At 61.4% G+C, this 16,106-nt stretch overlaps 4 protein-coding genes across 4 annotated transcripts in view; 2 read left to right on the forward strand and 2 right to left on the reverse strand.

Moving 5' to 3' along the window:
• Positions 1-50: 50 nt before the first annotated feature.
• SPBR_02404 (uncharacterized protein) lies at positions 51-2,414 on the forward strand (the record flags this gene model as incomplete). Its single annotated transcript, XM_040760707.1, has 1 exon — positions 51-2,414. One exon carries the CDS (start codon positions 51-53, stop codon positions 2,412-2,414), a length of 2,364 nt encoding a protein of 787 aa, XP_040621163.1.
• Positions 2,415-3,023: 609 nt separating this feature from the next.
• Positions 3,024-4,718, reverse strand: SPBR_02665 (uncharacterized protein; the record flags this gene model as incomplete). Its single annotated transcript, XM_040760968.1, has 1 exon — positions 3,024-4,718. One exon carries the CDS (start codon positions 4,716-4,718, stop codon positions 3,024-3,026), a length of 1,695 nt encoding a protein of 564 aa, XP_040621164.1.
• Positions 4,719-7,462: 2,744 nt separating this feature from the next.
• On the forward strand, positions 7,463-9,391 carry SPBR_02543 (uncharacterized protein; the record flags this gene model as incomplete). Its single annotated transcript, XM_040760846.1, has 1 exon — positions 7,463-9,391. The coding sequence occupies one exon, from the start codon at positions 7,463-7,465 to the stop codon at positions 9,389-9,391; it is 1,929 nt and encodes a 642-aa protein (XP_040621165.1).
• Positions 9,392-10,795: 1,404 nt separating this feature from the next.
• The window catches only part of SPBR_09104 (uncharacterized protein), a gene marked incomplete at both ends in the record, with an annotated part of 9,201 nt that continues 3,890 nt past the window's right edge, over positions 10,796-16,106 (reverse strand). The window contains 3 exons of the mRNA XM_040767230.1: positions 10,796-13,974; positions 14,081-14,187; positions 15,244-16,066. Of these exons, the coding sequence (XP_040621166.1) occupies positions 10,796-13,974; positions 14,081-14,187; positions 15,244-16,066 (4,109 nt within the window). The remainder of the gene's footprint in view (positions 13,975-14,080; positions 14,188-15,243; positions 16,067-16,106) is intronic.

The raw sequence follows: 16,106 nt of genomic DNA on the forward strand, positions 1-16,106 counted from the left end.
ACACCGGCACCGGCCCACGTCCTGGGCCATCGCTTCATTCGCCCGGCACCATGGTTCAAAGCGTCATTGTCAATGGCAGCAGCGACCGCTTCTCGGTGCCGCCGGCGGATGGTGTGAACAATGGTCCCCATGAACGTGTGTCCGACGGTGATGATGGTGGTGCTGGTGATGCTGATTATGCTGGTCATGATCGTCCTCGCAGAAAGCGGCCCACGCGCCGTTCCGGCGTCACTCGACGCAAGCGCATGAAGGAGATCCGGGTGCAGCAGAACGCCCTGGACGAGGACCGCTGCGAGGTTCTCACGGGCCTGGACCGGCTGCAGCACCAGCGGCATCGAATCTACGAGGCCGAGGAAGACCTGAACACGACGCTGGCCGTCATTCAGGCGACCAAGGAGCGCATTGACAGCCGGTACTGGCAGCAGGTGTCGGAGCGGATACGGGCCCAGGGCGTCGAGGCCCGAAAGGCACAAAATTCGGTCCCGGCACGGCCGACCTCGTCCCACGCGGCTCCCTTGGACCCGACTGCGCCCATTTTTGTTGTCCCGTCGCGCGGCCCCAAGCAGCCGTCCAACAAGCCGTGGAACCCGCTCGTTGCCGATTTTGTTCCCCGTCCTCGCACGGCGCCGCTGCCCTCCACCAGCGACTCTGTGCCGCCTCAGTCGACCGTGGTTCGGTCCGCCTCGCCCCTCACTTTTGATGTCGAGCCGCATGGAAAGCCAGTTGTTCGCCTGCCCCCCATTCGTCCGCCAAAGGTCCACCTGCCCGACGTCCGTCTGTCCGCCGGTCCTGGTCCTGGTCCTGGCCCCGACATGTACATTTGGGCGGTGCCCGTGGCCCGGAACCCCAACGCCAGCCCCCTGCGCCGCTCGCCCTCGTGCGCCAGCTTGGCAACGCGCACCGCTTCGATCGTGCCGTGCGCGCCGTCGCCTCTGCGCCGGTCCGCCAGCTTCGATCGCAGTGCGACGCCCATCGACCTCTCTGTGTTTACGATGCCGAAGCGTGAGGCGCCGCCGAAAACGCTGACAACGACGGTGACAGCCCCGTCCAAGGCGGCCGTCAAGGTCCTCTCCGTGCCCTCGTCCTCCCGCAAGGCTGTCTCGTCCGTTACTTCTGCTGCTTCCCCGTCGCCGTCTCCGTCTGTTTCTCGTCGCGGAAGTGTCGTCAGCGTCGGCAGCAACACTGGTGCTGTCGTCTCGCTCCGGAAGATGGCCACGACCTCCGCGGCCGTCGCCGTCGCTGTCGCTGTCGCCGCTTCGGCGTCTGCCTCCCGCGCTGCCTCTCCTGCGGTCTCGCGCCGCGGCAGCGTGAGCAGCGCCGGCGGTGGCGGCGATCCGCGCGGTGCTGGCTTTGCCGCCTCCCTTCGCCTGGCTGCAGGCACATCCCGGTCGCGATCCGTGTCGCCTTCTCTTGTCCCTTCAGCGTCGGGCTCTGCTATGCGCCGGTCCAGCTCCACCCCCGGCGAGGCGTCGTCGCCTCTGTCGTCCCGCCGCCAGCCGCTGCCGTCTCGTGAATCGTCTCGTGAATCGTCTCGTGAATCGTCTCGGGTATCGTCTCGGGTATCGTCTCGGGCACCTTCTCGGGCACCTTCGTGCGCACCGCTCCAGGCGCCTCATGCGTCTCCTCGTCTGCATCCGATCCGCCAGCCCCGCAACGCCCCGGCCGTCCCTGCCCGTGTTTCTGCACCGACCCGCACTGTGGCCCACTGGACCCCCTGGATGTCCAACACGCACAGCCAGTCGTCCTCCATTGCGTCGTCGGCATCGTCCTCGCCTCTTGTGCGGGCGGCGTCGCCGAGTACAAACGCCACGCACTTTCGGAGAGGTGTCGTCAAGAGTACGGCCTCCCGGGGCCGTGTCGCAACCGCCAGCACCAGCACCAGCACCAGCCCCATCGCCGACGCCTCTGCACTGTCCCAGGTTGCTGCTCTGCACCGGGCGGCTCTGGAGGCGCTGACGCTGGCGCCCAATACCACGCCGGAGCACGACCAGGACGAAGACGAGGCGCTGGAGATGGAGATGGGCCATAAGAAGGGACGGCCCGTTCTGGAAGCCGGCCCTCCACCGCCACCGTCTCCTCCTGGCCCTGTTGCTGTTCCCTCTCCCAGTCTCTTGCGCACGAATAAAATGGCCAGCACAAACGCACCGAGCACGCCATCGCTGCTGCGGACATCCATGACGCCATCGCCGATCCAGAATGCGCTCGTCTCGCTCGCGTCCATCCCGGCCCTCGACCTGAACGCGGCCGTTGCGGGTGACATGCCCACTCCGCCGCCTCCGCCTCCTTCAACAACTCGTCACGGCCGCCCGGCGCCCCTTGCGACCGCGACCGGCACCGACAAGGACGGCGTCGGGGCGCCGCCCAACACGCCGTCCATTGCCACGTTCTTCTCCAAGCTGCTCCACCGGGACTGACAACCGTCGTAGGGGGCTGCAAAAGGGTAAGTCGGTGCCAACAGGCAGGCCCTAGACATGAAAAAATAACAAGGTAAGACGGTAGAAGGTAAGAAGGTAAGTGGTAAAGGTAAGTGATAAAGGTAAGTGATAAAGGTGAGTGGTAAAGATACAGATTGCTTTGCTTTGTTTAGTCCTGTTTTTTTTCCTTTTTCCTTTTTTTTTTTTGATTTCACATGCCAACGAATATATCCTTCATCAAAAAGCGCTTCTCATAAACTTACCGTGACATTGTCAAAGTTTGATACTTCATACGAATAAATGCCAAATGCCAACTTGAACGTGACTAAATTCAACAAAACGTATTTGATAATTCGAGGAAACGCCCGTCATTCAAAAGTAAACGTGAAATTTGATAAACATAACAGTCGACATTAGCATAAATAGTACCCAGCGAACGAAAATGACCAATACAAAATGAAAAAAAAAGAAAACAAAGAAAAAAGAAATCATCCCAGGGTATCATTGTGTCTTTTTCAAACTTGAACACCCTCGCGTCTACACATCCCATGGAAACAAAAAAAAGGAGACGAGGCGACCAAGACGCAGCCAGCAGTCCAATCTGCCGCTTTACCGCCCCTGCACCGGCGTCCCGTACTCGGCACCGTCGTAGGCGTAGCCCTGCTTTCCCTGGTCTTGGGACGGCGGTGGCTGGTCCTTGAGGGCCGGATGGTGCGCCAGGTTGAGGGCGGCCGGCGTCGCCGTCGGGTCCAGTTTCTTGAGCGCCTCGAGGCGGTGCTCGTCGGGCGTCTCGCGGTGCGTGGCCAGCTCGGACGAGAAGCTCTTGTCGAGACCCGGTGAGCGGTAGCCGTTGGCGGGGGGTGCATGGCCGTTCCCCGTCCCGCTGCCACTGTTGGTGGACGCCACGGAGTTGGGGCGTGCCGCGTTGGGCGGCTGGCCGTGCTGCTGCTGGTTGGGTGCGGACCACTGGCCCGTCGTCAGAATGTCGGAGTCGCGGTTCGTCTGGGGCGTCGAGCCGGCCGTCGAGTGAGCCCGCTGCAGCTGCTGGGGCTGCTGGGGCTGTTGCGCGGCCTGGGCATAGTAGTAGTCGCCCGGCATCTCGACCGCCACCGCTGCTGCCTGGCCAGGCGGCAGGTGCTGCTGCGGCGGCAGCTGGTGTTGCGGGTATGCCTGGAGCTCGGCGTAGAACTGCTGCGGCGGTGGCGGGTACGGGTACGGCTGCTGTTGTGGATGAGGCGGCGGGTGCTGGCCCGTGTACTGCTGGTACAGAGCCGGGTGCATGGGCTGCTGGTAGTAGCCGCCGCCCGGTGTGCCGGCATAGCTGGCATGCCCCGGATGGGCCGAGTAGGGCGGGTACGCGCCAATCCCCAGACCAGGACTGCCCGGCGGCTGCTGCGGGTACTGCTGGTTGACACCGGCGCTGCCGGGGCGGTAGTAGGGCGAGGGCGACTGCAGGCCCTGGGGCAGCATCGACTGCGGGCGCGGCACCTGGTACGGCATGGGTGGTGGGGAACCGGGCGTCTCGGTGCGGCTCTGGGGCGAGCCCCGCTGGTGTTGTGCGGTGGCCAGTGTGTCCTTCTCATGCGCGCTGGGCAGGGCGGGCGACGTCGACGCCGTCGTCATGGCAGGGGACCCGGCGCTGCTCGCGCCGGCACTTGCGCCGGCAGCTGCGGCGCTCAGCGTGTACGAGCGGTCGGCCGGGTTGATGGTCTTGAGGCGGCCGTTCTCGATCATGGCGGTCAGGGCGCCGCCGTCGACGAGCTCGGCCTTTTTGATGATGCGCTCCACCATGAGCTTGCTGGCGGCCTTGAGCTGCGACTTGACAAAGCTCATGACGGCGATGCTGCACTTGACCTCGACGTCTTCGCGCAGATACAGCCCGTCGGACGGCGCGCCGAGCGCCATCAGGCCCATTTCGAGCGTCTCGGGCGGCTCGACGCCGGGCTGGTTGCCACCGATGCGGTACTTGTAGCGCAAGTCCGTGTTCATGGGCGCGTAGATGTGCGCCTGCAGGCCCCAGGGCATGTCATGGAAGCACGCGTTGAAGGCGAGCTTGCCGGAGCCCATTTTGCCGATGCCGGGGACATATTGGATGCGCTCGGTGATTTCGTACCAGGTCGAGTAGTACTCGTCGGAGGCGGCATCGCGCGGGGCCTTGATGGGCTTGTGGCTGAGGACGAGCGGGTTGAGGGTGATGACCTCGCTGTGGGAGTGGAGGATGTCGATGGCCAGCTGGCGGGGGATGAAGCCCGGGATGGGCGTGATGATGGTGACGAGTTCTTTTTTCCGCAACATGCTGGTCATTTTGTGTGTGTTGGACGGGGTGTGGGAGGGGGATGTGGAAAGTAAGGAAGAAGAGAGAGGACGATGAGGGAAAGAAAAGAGGCGGACACGAAGAAATGCAGCCAAGAAAGAGAGGTGAGATGTGAGCGACAAGGATGTGACAAAATCCGACTTTTGCCGTTGATCTGTCAGATCCGCTTTCTGCGTCTCGGCGTCTCTGCAGGTATTGGATCGTAAAATCGTAAAATCCTCAAGCCTTAATCTTAATCCTAAATCCTGAATTCGTAACGTGCCCGCTTCGACTTCTGGTGCCCTGCTTTGACTGTTGTTGTAGACGAGACTGGTTGTTTGTCTGCTGTGTGCCTCGACGCGCCTAGTTGAGCCAGAGTCTCATACCCGTCGTTCCTGTAAGAAAAGGTTCCTGATCGTCTGGTTCGACCCGTTTGTTGCTGTCGAGCGGCTCTTTGTCCACTCGAGCGTTGCCTTCTGGCTCGTCTTTGTTGTTTGCTGCTTGTTCGCTTCTTGTCTGTTGGTTTGTCCGTCTATTTTAGGATCGTCGCTCCCTGTCCTGTTTGTTCAGGGCCGTTGTCGTTCTTTGACGTCTGTTGTCGTTTCTATCTTTGTCCGCTCTTTATTCGGAGTCGCTGAATGTGCGTTGCGTTTCCCCACAGCGGTTTCGTCCCGACGTGCTGTCGCAAAACAACAAAAAAGGAAGAAAAGAAAGGGAGAAGGCGTCTGTTTCGAAAGTTGTGCGCTACTGCCCCTGATATCTGGTACCTGTCAAGACGCGCACTCTGTATGGTCGCTCTTTCTCTCCTGGTCGATTGTTGTGTGCGTCGCTCTTTCTCGTTTGCCTGCAATACTTCCCAGCTCTTTGGAAGGAACCGGTGTAGGGATGGGGAACTGCGACGGCTTAACTGGACGGACGTGGCAGGAGGAAAGAAAAGGAAAGAATTGGGTGAGGGGAGCCAAAGTCAGAGCAGGAGGGGAGGAGAGGGCAGGATAAGAGTGAAAAAGGAAGGAACGGGACGAGCAGGAAAGGGAAAGTGCAGAAGCTTTCTCGCGTAAAGTGCACTACAGCGACCGTTCTGGACGACCCTATCAAGTACGAAGAAGGGACGGCATGTTCCAACAGAAGGGAGAATGGGAAAGAGCGAACGATGGTGAGAGGAGCGACCGACAGGGGTGCGAGGGCGTGGAAGGAAGGAGGGGGGAGGGTTGCGGCTGGGTTGGCTGGTTTGGGTGCTACGAAATGCTGAAAGGGGAAGTTTCGGTTGTCAACGGCCACGTAATGACACCTGGAGGCAAGTGGCAGTCCTCCACGATGGACGTTCCTCAACGGAGGAAGGCGTGGCCGAGACTACAGATCAAATTTGGCAGTGGCAGGCCAGTCCACTCCAACGGTCTGTTGGCAGGAACGGTGTGGCAGGAACGAGGGGCAATTGCCAACGCCGCGCAGCAGCCACTGCACAGACAGCATCAGCATTTTGACGTTGGCCGCCATACAGAATACTTTTTGTCATAATCTTACCGCTCCGTCCAGTCCGCACCAGTGACATTGCTCTGCGCCAGAGTCAGACGAGATGCGCCGGTTTCAAGCCTGTCTTTGCGTGGACGTCTCACTCTGTATTGCGTCCAATATCCGCCGAGGTCGTCCAGGGCGCAGACGGGCGGGCAGTCAAGGCCGCGCCACTACTGTAAGGGCTGAAAGTTAGTGTCGAGAGGGACCCTCCTCGGCCTCTTCTTTCGTCGTCATTGCCTCCATTCTACTGGCTGTCTTCTGTCCCTTTTTTGGGTTGGGCTGTGAGACGACGTGAGAAAGTGGCGTGAGCATGAGCATCCGGCGGTTCTCCGTACAATGGCCTTGCCAGAGGACAGGACACAGCAGGGCGTGAGAAAAGACAAACGCAAAGAGGAATGAATTTGGAATGAGTTCAAAGGTGAAGTAGGAGAAAGGAGAGAAAGAAAGGACCGCGACTGAAGACTGACATCGACGCAAGAGGACAGGACAACAAACCGTGCCGACAGACCCAAATTAGCTTTAAGCTCAGGCACTAAATCACTAAACCCCCCGATAACTTGGGCCGCAGCAATGTTAGTGGCCCTCGCCGCCCGCTGAGCCCCTGCTATGGTGGGTGCATGGTCAACGGGCAGTCTCAGTCCCGAGCCAGACCGTTCTTTTGTGTACGCAGTGCTCAGCGTAGGAAACGAACAACGGAAGCCTCGGTCCTTTCCATGTGAATTGTGAAGCAGGATGACGGCTGAGGTCCTTGAGTTGTACGCCGCACATGAAATGACAGTGTTCTCTTCCCTACGCTGTGGATGGCGTCAAATGAGCTCCTTATTTACATTTGTTACGCCCTGACAGGGTCTTGGCCCAGCCGCGCCCCAGCCCCTCTGTCCACTGAAAGACAAAAAGGACGACAGAGGGATCGCGACAAGCTCGACAAACTCGACAAACTCGACAAAGCAACCAACACGAGGCGATGGTGGCCGGGCTGCTGCCGTTCCGGGCCTTTAGTGTCTTTAGCGCCGTCCCTCAGCGGCAAGCCACCCGGAGACGATTGCTTCCGGGAGGGAAGCTGACGTCGTTGTTCTCACACTGGGCCATGGTGAGATGTTCACGTAATCCAACGATGCATGTCAAGGATGAAAATCAAACAGCGCCCTGGCCAGCTCGGGCGTCTTGAGATTGCCTACGTACAGCAGCTCGCACCAGTCCCGTTCGTTCCCTTGGCGCCGTGCGTCGTGGCCCCCCCGCCCTCATGCACCAACACGCTGCCGTTCACGGCCTGCGCGCTCGCCGGCACGTCGAGCGCCGGGTTCTGCACAAAGACGTTGACGGGCCGCAGCGTCACGCGCAGCGTCTCGCAGGGCATGACGGGAAAGTCCTCGGCGCGCGGCACGTGGTTGAGCCCAAACTGCAGCCACACGACGGGGTCGCCGGCCGCCAGCGAGTCCTGCCGCGCGGCCCACGTGCGGACGCCGCCGTCGGCGTCGCGCGGGTCGCCGCGGCTCTGGTTGGTCCAGGTGCCGCCGGCGTAGAGCTCGCCGTCGGCGTAGCGGGTGACGTAGACGGGGTGGTCGGCGAACTGGGCGCGGCGGCGGTGGAAGGAGTCGGCGTCGGCCAGGATGGGCTGCATGGGGGGCAGGTGCACCTTGTAGGCGGCGGGCAGGCCGTTGACGGGGTGGCGCACGGCCGGGTTGGTGATGTGGACGACGCGGCCCGTGGCGGCGGTGTCGATGTCGAGCGGGCCGCTGGTCGTGAGCGGCGTGGCGGCGACGGTGTAGCCGACGCCGTGGGGGTTGAGCCGCGGGTCGCGCGGCAGCGCCATCGTGTCCTGGTAGACGACGGTGTTGCCGTGGCCGGCGACCATGGGGTCGACGCGCAGGCTGAAGAAGTGCTGGTGGTGGCCCGCCAGGACGCCCGGGTGCACGACCGTCCCAAACGGGTGGCCGGCCGCTGCCTGTGGCGCCAGGTCGCGGTCGACCGGCTGCGTCGACACGATGCCCGTGGCGCGGACCTCGTAGGCGACGTCGCCGGCCAGGTTGAACACCCAGGCCAGGATGTACTCGTAGTTGGACACGGTCAAAATCGTCTGCAGCACGAGCTCGCGCTGCCGCACCACGACGGCGCGGTCCGTGCGGTAGTTGGTGTGCTTCCAGGCGATGCCGGCGTCCTGCTCGTGCACGCAGACGACGTTGGGCATGGCGTGCGGCGCGCCGCCCGCGTCGGCCACCACGCCGTCCATGTAGTAGATGGCGCCGAGGCAGTCGCAGCCCAGCTGCAGGTTGTTGGCCATGATGCCGGCGCCCGCGTCGCCGAGGTCAAAGGCCTGCTTCTTGTGGAACGGGTGGCGCGGGTCCGCGTAGGGGATGGCCATGTCGCTGAGGCTGAGCCGGTAGAAGAGCGGGCGCCCGTCGTAGTGCACGTCGTACAGCACCATGCCCTCGCGCTGGTTGAAGCCGACCTTGACGTCCCACTTCTGCCACGTCACGCGCCGGCCCATGGCGCTGTACGCCGCCACCTGGAACGACGCGCCCTCGGGCTGCACCACGCGCAGCGGCTTGAGGTCCGCGCGCGGGTGCGCCTGCGCCTCCGGGATGTACTCGCTCGGCGGCGCCGGCTGCCACGGCGGCAGGTCGTCCACGGTCTTCACGGTGGTGGCGTCGAGGCCCGTCGGCAGCAGGTCGATGCGCACCACCGCGAGGGTCGCGCAGTCCACCACCGGCGAGATGGGCAGCGGGAACGCGTAGTGGCAGCTGTCCGGCTCCGCCGCATTGCTCGGATCCCGCATGTACAGGAAGCACTGCATCACCCGCACGTCGTCGCGGAACAGCCCCTCGCACACGCCGTCCGAGCCGTAGATCCACGGGTCCGACACCAGCACGGCGCCCGCCGGCAGCTGCAGCTTGGCCACGGCCGCGCGCACGCCCGGGTCCGCCAGCACCACCTGTTCAATCGCCAGAATCTCCTCGCCGTCGCCGTTGGCGTGCTTGTCCGCGGGCAGGCGCACGTTGCGCTCGAGCGTGCCCGTCGACAGGTTGGCCATGGCCTCGTGGAACTTGTGGGTGTTGCGCAGGTAGTAGGCGACGTACACGCGGCGGGGAATCACCGGCAGGGACGACGCGGCCGTGCCGGCGCGCTCGGCGGCCAGGTAGGGCACGAGCTCGGCCTTGGGCGGCTCCTGTAGGGTGACCACCTTGAACTGGAAGAGCGTGCCCTCGGGCCACGCCTTGCGCACGAGGGCGGTGGCGGCTGTGATCTCGGCGGCCGTCAGGGGGCCCAGCGGGTGGGCCAGGGGCGTATCGGCCGTCATCGCGGGGAAGGAAGGTGGGGAGATGTCGGGGAAACGTCGGGTAGAAGTCGGGGCAGGTGGGGGTGGGTGTCGACCGTGTCGAATGATTCGGAAGGAACGAAGAGTAAAACAAGCCGGAAGGAACGAGTGGTCGAGACGGCAGACTGGCTCTCAAAAACCACGATGAAGAGAAGAAGAACAACTACAAGAGATGGAGCACAGACTCGGCCAGCTCGCTTGTACGACGCTGGGCGGTCTTGTCGCTTCTTTATGTCCAACGACCGTGTCCGCGGTCTGGTCTTATCTCTTGTCCTTGCCCCGTTGTCTCCTCATGTCCTCGGCTACTTGGGGGTCCTCTGGTTGCGGAGTTCAGTGCTTGACGGCTCCGATAGGACTGGCCAAGCGAAGGATATGCAGAGGTACGAAGTACAGAGCGGTGTTAGTCTTGTTTCTGTCGTTTCGTTCGGTTCTGTCGTTCCCACCAAGCCCTGGCGTTTTCCTTATCTCCAACGCCCCACGCATCGCGTCTTGTCCGTCGTCTGGACATGCCCAAAGTGGTTTAGCGGACACGACATGGTGGTCGCTACGAGTGATCGGGTGGACGCTGAACTCTGCTGTCCTGTCCGGAAGTACTCGGTAGTTCCTTGTACTCTGCAACTTGTATTTCATCGTCACTCTGTCGCTTTGTAAATCGGTTTGTTTTACTTGTTTGGGAAGGCAGGTGGGCCCCGGGCGTGCCTGCCTTGCCGGCCTCTCTTCCTTCAGCTTGACGGCAGTTGCCGCTGTTGCCCCCGCAATCACTCCGTATTTGTATGATATCCGCTGACCTCTCTATGCAGCGTGTTCGATTTCCTCTTTCTGCTGTTTGAGTTTCTTCCATTACTCTTGACTTGTTCGTTTCGCCATTTGTTCGTCGTCTGTCCACTTCCACAGAGGCTTGGGTATGGCCGTCCCCGCATTACAGCACACAAGGCGAGTTCCGGGATCGCATCGACGAATCAGTGGACTGCCTAGTGGAGGTGGAAAAGACGACATTCTTGCAGAACAGTCGACGCGCATGTGTTGCCTTTTTGGGAAGCGCTGCCAACAAGTCAGAGTTGTGCCCGCTTTCTCGCCGTGATCTAGTGGCGTTTTAGTGCGACTGGCTGTCTGTCTAGTCATGGATACAGGAAATGGCAACCAGAGAGACCATATTTATGGCATGGTGTTGTCATGTTGATTTTCTCTTTTCTATCATTAAATCCAACATTTTTAGTTTCCAACTCATAAAGTAGCATGCTCATAACCCCATCCTCCCTCTCAATACGTAGAAAAACCACTCAGCAAATCGTGGATGTCCATGGGCAGGTCCAGCCCGCGCCATTCTAAGCTGTTGCTCTCCCCTCCTTCACTGCTTTCCTGCTGCTGCAGGTGCATGTCGTCGATGCCCAACTCGGGCTCAAAGGGAGTCGGACTAATGACGGACAGCGGGACGCTCGAGACGTCGGCAGAACTCGGGGTATCGACGACAAACGAGTCACGGCCACCCTGTGCTTGGTGGTGACCACCATATCTTCCCGCCGACAGCTGCATAAACGCGAGGAGCGCCTGGGCCTGGGCCTGGGCGGCGTCAGTGCTGTTTTCAGGTAATATGGCCGGAGAGTATCCATTTGCAGACGCCGTGCTGTTTTGTCCCAGAGGCGACGCAAACGGAAAGGAACAGTCCACAGAGGAGACCGTAGGTCGGCGTTGACGGCCCGTCGTGTTGCCGGCAGTCCTGCCAACCGCCCCGTTCATCATGTCACCATCTGTAAATGCCGACGAGGCGTCGGTGGGATCACTGTATGTCGAGCGTGGTGTGGGGGCCAGTTGTTGCTGCTTTGGGTGGACCGCCTGCAGACTGGGATGCGCCAAGGCGAAGGCTACTTGATGCTGGGATTGCGGTTGTGTGTGCTGTAGTGGCTCCGGGATGAGTGAGGTGGGCGACATTTGTGGCTGGTTGGTGCTGGTCCACGATGCATACGGCCGGTCGGTAGCGTGAGAGGTCTGCCGGCCTGACTGCGAAGCTTGGCCCGTCCCACTGCCACGGGTTGACCCTTTCTTTTGCCATTTGTTTGTGTTTTCCTTGGCAATTTTCGTCGTCGCCCTCGTCACCCTCGCCCTCTTCGTCTGGTGATCATTTTCCTCCCCATAGCTCCGGTTACTGTCTCGTCGCTTTGCGTGGCTGCTCTCCTCGTCGACCTCACTGTCGCCATTATCACCGACCTCGCCTTCAGGGCCCTCTTCGTCGATCTCCTCCCCACCTTCACGGTCACTCTCCAGCTGTGCCTCCAACGCCTCCAGGTTCTGCTCCATAGCCGTGCGGTCATTCCAGAACGCGGCACCGCGTTTGTATGTCAGGTACAGCACATCGAAGCGGGACTTGATCAAGGTGGCGGTGTTGGCGTTGCCAGTATCGCTTTGATCGCGGTGTCCCCGTCCAGGGCGCGGCACAGCCACATAGCGCCGCACCAGCTGGACGGCGGCCGCCAGCCACAGGGTGCTCAGCAAGAACGGGTTGATGTAGCGGATGTGCTCGTCGCAGCTGCGGTTGACAATGGTCAAGATGTTGTCGGCGGCCTCAAAGTACGGGAGGACCGACGACGACGACGTCAGGGGCATATGTATTTGGCCTGTCCCGGCGTGGGCGTGGGCGCCAAACACTTCGTAGCGGTGGATCATGAGGCGGGTGAGTTGGGTCATGACGTAGATGTTGTAGATGCCGCAGTGCAGCTGGCGCACAGACCCGCGGGACATGCCGGCAAACACAGACACGGGCACGTCCGGCGTCCCCTCTCCAAACCCGAGACACTGGTTGCGGTACTGCAGGTGGACCGGCAGCGCCAGCACAAAGCACTGCACGCAGTTGGCCAGAGTCTCGAGTGTCTGGCGGGCCTCTTGCGCGGAACAGGGGCCAGCGGGACGTGTCTTGCGTCGTGGCGACGACGCTGTTGCCGTCGTGCGAGCCTGCCGGTCGTCGTGGAAGCGAACACCCCGCGGACTCGAGATGACGCGTGCGTCCTTCATCAGCGAGTTGATGACGAGGAACCACGCCTTGGGCGACTGGTTGCCGGAGGCCTGGAGCGCCTTCCACCGCCGGACAGGGTCCAGTTCCAGGAAGCAGCTTTGTGATCGTGGTGCTTGCTGTGTCCTTGCTCCACTTGTTTCTGTTGTCCTCGCTCCGCTCGTTTCGTCTTTTGTCTTTTCGTTTGTCCTCGCTTCGTTCGAATGGTCGTCACTCGAATGGTCGTCGCTTGCCGCGGCAAACCAATCCGTATCGTCGACCGGCAGCAGCGTCTCCATCTGCGTCCAGTCCACGGCCGTCGGCGTCCGCCGGATCGTGCTCGCAAACACGTCCATCTCCCAGATGGCCCACCACGCCCGTCTCTTTTCTTCTGCGTCGCGCCACGACGACGCCGACGACGACAACGACAACGACGACCTCGCATCCACGAGATGCAAATTCATCTCATACGCCAGCCGCACACACATCCCCAGCGACCGCCAGGCCCGGCCGTGCACACCGCGCGTCAGCTCGCAGTGCGTGCAGATGATGCTGGCCTGCAGAATCGCCAGCGTGGGCGGGTCGTCGCCGCAGTCGTCCAATGCTTGTGCAATGAAACGGCGGGCCAGGTCGAGGAAGTGCTCGGGTGTGGCTGGTGGGGGAGGCGGCGGAGGCATCGGTGTCGCAGCGGTGGTCAGCGGCGTCTGCGCCGGCGGTGTCGCGTTCATCTCCGGCAGTGACGTCATCGTCGGGTCGATGCAGTCCGTGTCGATGCCCTCCGTGGGAAAGATTGTGGGCTGCTGTGGCTGTCGGTGGATTGCCTGGCCGGCAGTCTCTGGCAGGAATCTCGCCGCATACGCCGCCATCGCCGCCAACAACGCATGCAGCTGCACCGGCGAGGCGGCGGCCACGGCACGCAACTTGGTCCCAAATGACGGCCGGTGGAACAGGTTGATGGCGACCATGTTGGCAAAGTAGCTCCGGAGGGACGCGCGCAGCATGGCCTCGGAGACGCCGAGGGCACGGCCGGCCTGCTGGACGGGTGTGGACGCTCGGGGGGAGGGCGCCAGGCGAGGGCAAATAGTGGCCGTGGGGGAGGCAGACAACGGCCGGTCTACCTGCTGTCCCGGGCCGCTATTGTGTCCGTGCACAGCATCGCCATCGTTGTCCGGCGTCGACGCGTCGTGCGAGGGGTGCAGGATAAACGACAAATCGCTGATGTTGAGGCGCGAGTTGCGGCGGCGCCGGGTCCACTCGTCGGTGGTGGAGCCAGGCGGTGAGGCCGTGCTGGTGACGGCAGAGTGGTGGCTCGTGTCGACGGCATCGCTTGTGTCATTCACACCACAGTCGTCGTCATGCTGTCCTTCAGCATCCGAGGCTGATCCAGACGATCGTGACGCCCATTTGTCACCCCTGGCAGTGCTGGCATGGGTACGGCCATGGGCGCTGCCCCCGTCTGACCCCCCGCGGTGTCGGTCCCGTCTCCTGTGCCGTTGGAGAGAGCCTGTCTCTTAGTCCTTTTTCTACTTGTTCCCTCTCCTGCTGCGCCGGCGTCAACTCACCAATCTTGGGTCCGGGCTTCTTGGGCCGCAGCGGATACTCGCACACCTGGTCCGTCTGGATGCAGACGAGGCAGTGTGGCAAAGTGCGGTCGCACTTGACCTTGCGTCTGGTGTGGTCGTGATGAGTTAGTGGGTGAGTTGTGGTCCAGAGCCATACAGAAGGATGGAGAGGACGCACCTCCTGCACAGTTGGCAAGATATTTCGGCAGCGGTACGTGGTTGAGTAGGCTCGTCGGACTCTGTCCGCATGATGTATGTTGGAGAGCACAGTTGGCCTCCCAAACCCTGGGGTGAAGTGCGTTTAGGCTGGCTAAACCCTGTGCCGCTTGAGCAATGCCAAAGGTCAAATGAGCAGTCACCAACCTAAGAACAAGAGCGACAGACGGGAGGCATACAGAAATGCCGACGTCACGAGTTGGGGCAGGAACATAAGCAGTCTGTTGCAACATGAACGACATATACAGAGTAAAATGAACAACAAATCGTATCAGGGAGACTCCCAAGACTCTACACTCTTTCTCTCCATACTTGGTCCCAGGTTTCTCCTTCAAAATGCGGGGATTCAGGACGAGTTCTACCTGACACATGAATTGTTGGGGTCGCAAAGGCGAGCGTTAGACGGACTGACACAACAAGCGATCTGGGGGAAGGGTGGTCGTTGGACGTTGCCTCTGCAGTCCCTTGCCCCAAACTCTCTTCTCCGCAATTACTCCGTCCATCCGTCAACACAGGATCGTTTGTTCAAGCTCGACTTGGCCCAGCACAGTCAAGGGTGCGTCCATGCCCCACCTCGGCCTAACTTTGCGGGACGAGAGATCAGGACATCGGAGAATTGATCCGAAGTTGATGCGATTCAATGAGACCAGGAGGAATCGGAGATGGGCGGGGATTGAAGAGGGTTGACAAGTCGATCCAGTTTGGTCTAGGAGAATGCACTAGTAGACAGAGCAGACAAATCGATTGATAAATTAGGATATGAAGAACAAGAGAGAAAACGAACAAAGAAAACAAAAGACATCATGTGGGGACCGGCTCGATGCCAGCGAAGACGGTCGGCATCACCGCAACTACACTGCACTCTTTGATCTTTGGACACGGTTCTATTGTTTGTACTCGTTTGCTCTACCCAGTTAACTCTACTGAGACTGTCGACGCCAGCCTACCTCTCGTAGTGCACCCTGTTGATGAGCGTGCCAATCTCGGCAATGGTGATGCGCATTTCGTCGCCGTGCTGCAGCGACAGCGTGGGCGAGCGCATGGCGCCGATGCCAGGGCCCGTGCCCGTCATGACAATGGTGCCGCGCTCCAGCGTGGTGCCCTGCGACAGAAAGGAAATGATGGCGGGGATGTTGAAGATCATCTCGGACGTATTGGTGTCCTGCACGACCTCGCCGTTGAGAATGGCCTGGATGCCGAGATCGTGCGGGTTCGACACCGCGCGCTCCGCGACGAGCACCGGCCCGATCGGACACGACGCGTCGAGGCCCTTGCTAAAACACCACTGGCTGTTCTTGAACTGCTGCGCGCGCGCGCTGACGTCGTTGCTGGCCGTGTAGCCCAGGACGTACTCAAACGCCCGGTACGTGGGGATGTTGCGCCCCGTCTTGCTAATGACAAACGACAGCTCCGCCTCGTAGTCGCTCGTGCCGTCCTGCGCAATCGCGGGGATGTTGATGCGCGCCGGCGCGGGGCCGGCCAGCGCCGTGCGCGGCTTGATGAAGAGCACCGGCGTGTCCGGGATCGGCATGTTGGCCTCGCGCGCGTGGTCGCGGTAGTTGAGCCCCATGCAGCGGATGATGGGCACCTGGTCCATCCGCAGCGGGCTGAGCAGCGTGCCAATCGTCAGCACGCGGTCGGTATTCACCTGCCCGTCAAACACGTCGCCCTCGATGACCTGCGCCGTGACGGTCTCGCCGTTCTCGAGGGCCTCGCCGAGGTCGGGCACTTTCTTGTTGTCGATCTGGCCCAGGTGTTCCTGGCCGTCCTCTTGGGCGAGGAAGCGCACGAGATGTGTCCAGTTGGGGGC

Source organism: Sporothrix brasiliensis (assembly GCF_000820605.1).
Source record: "Sporothrix brasiliensis 5110 chromosome Unknown Cont17, whole genome shotgun sequence".
NCBI lineage: Eukaryota > Fungi > Ascomycota > Sordariomycetes > Ophiostomatales > Ophiostomataceae > Sporothrix > Sporothrix brasiliensis.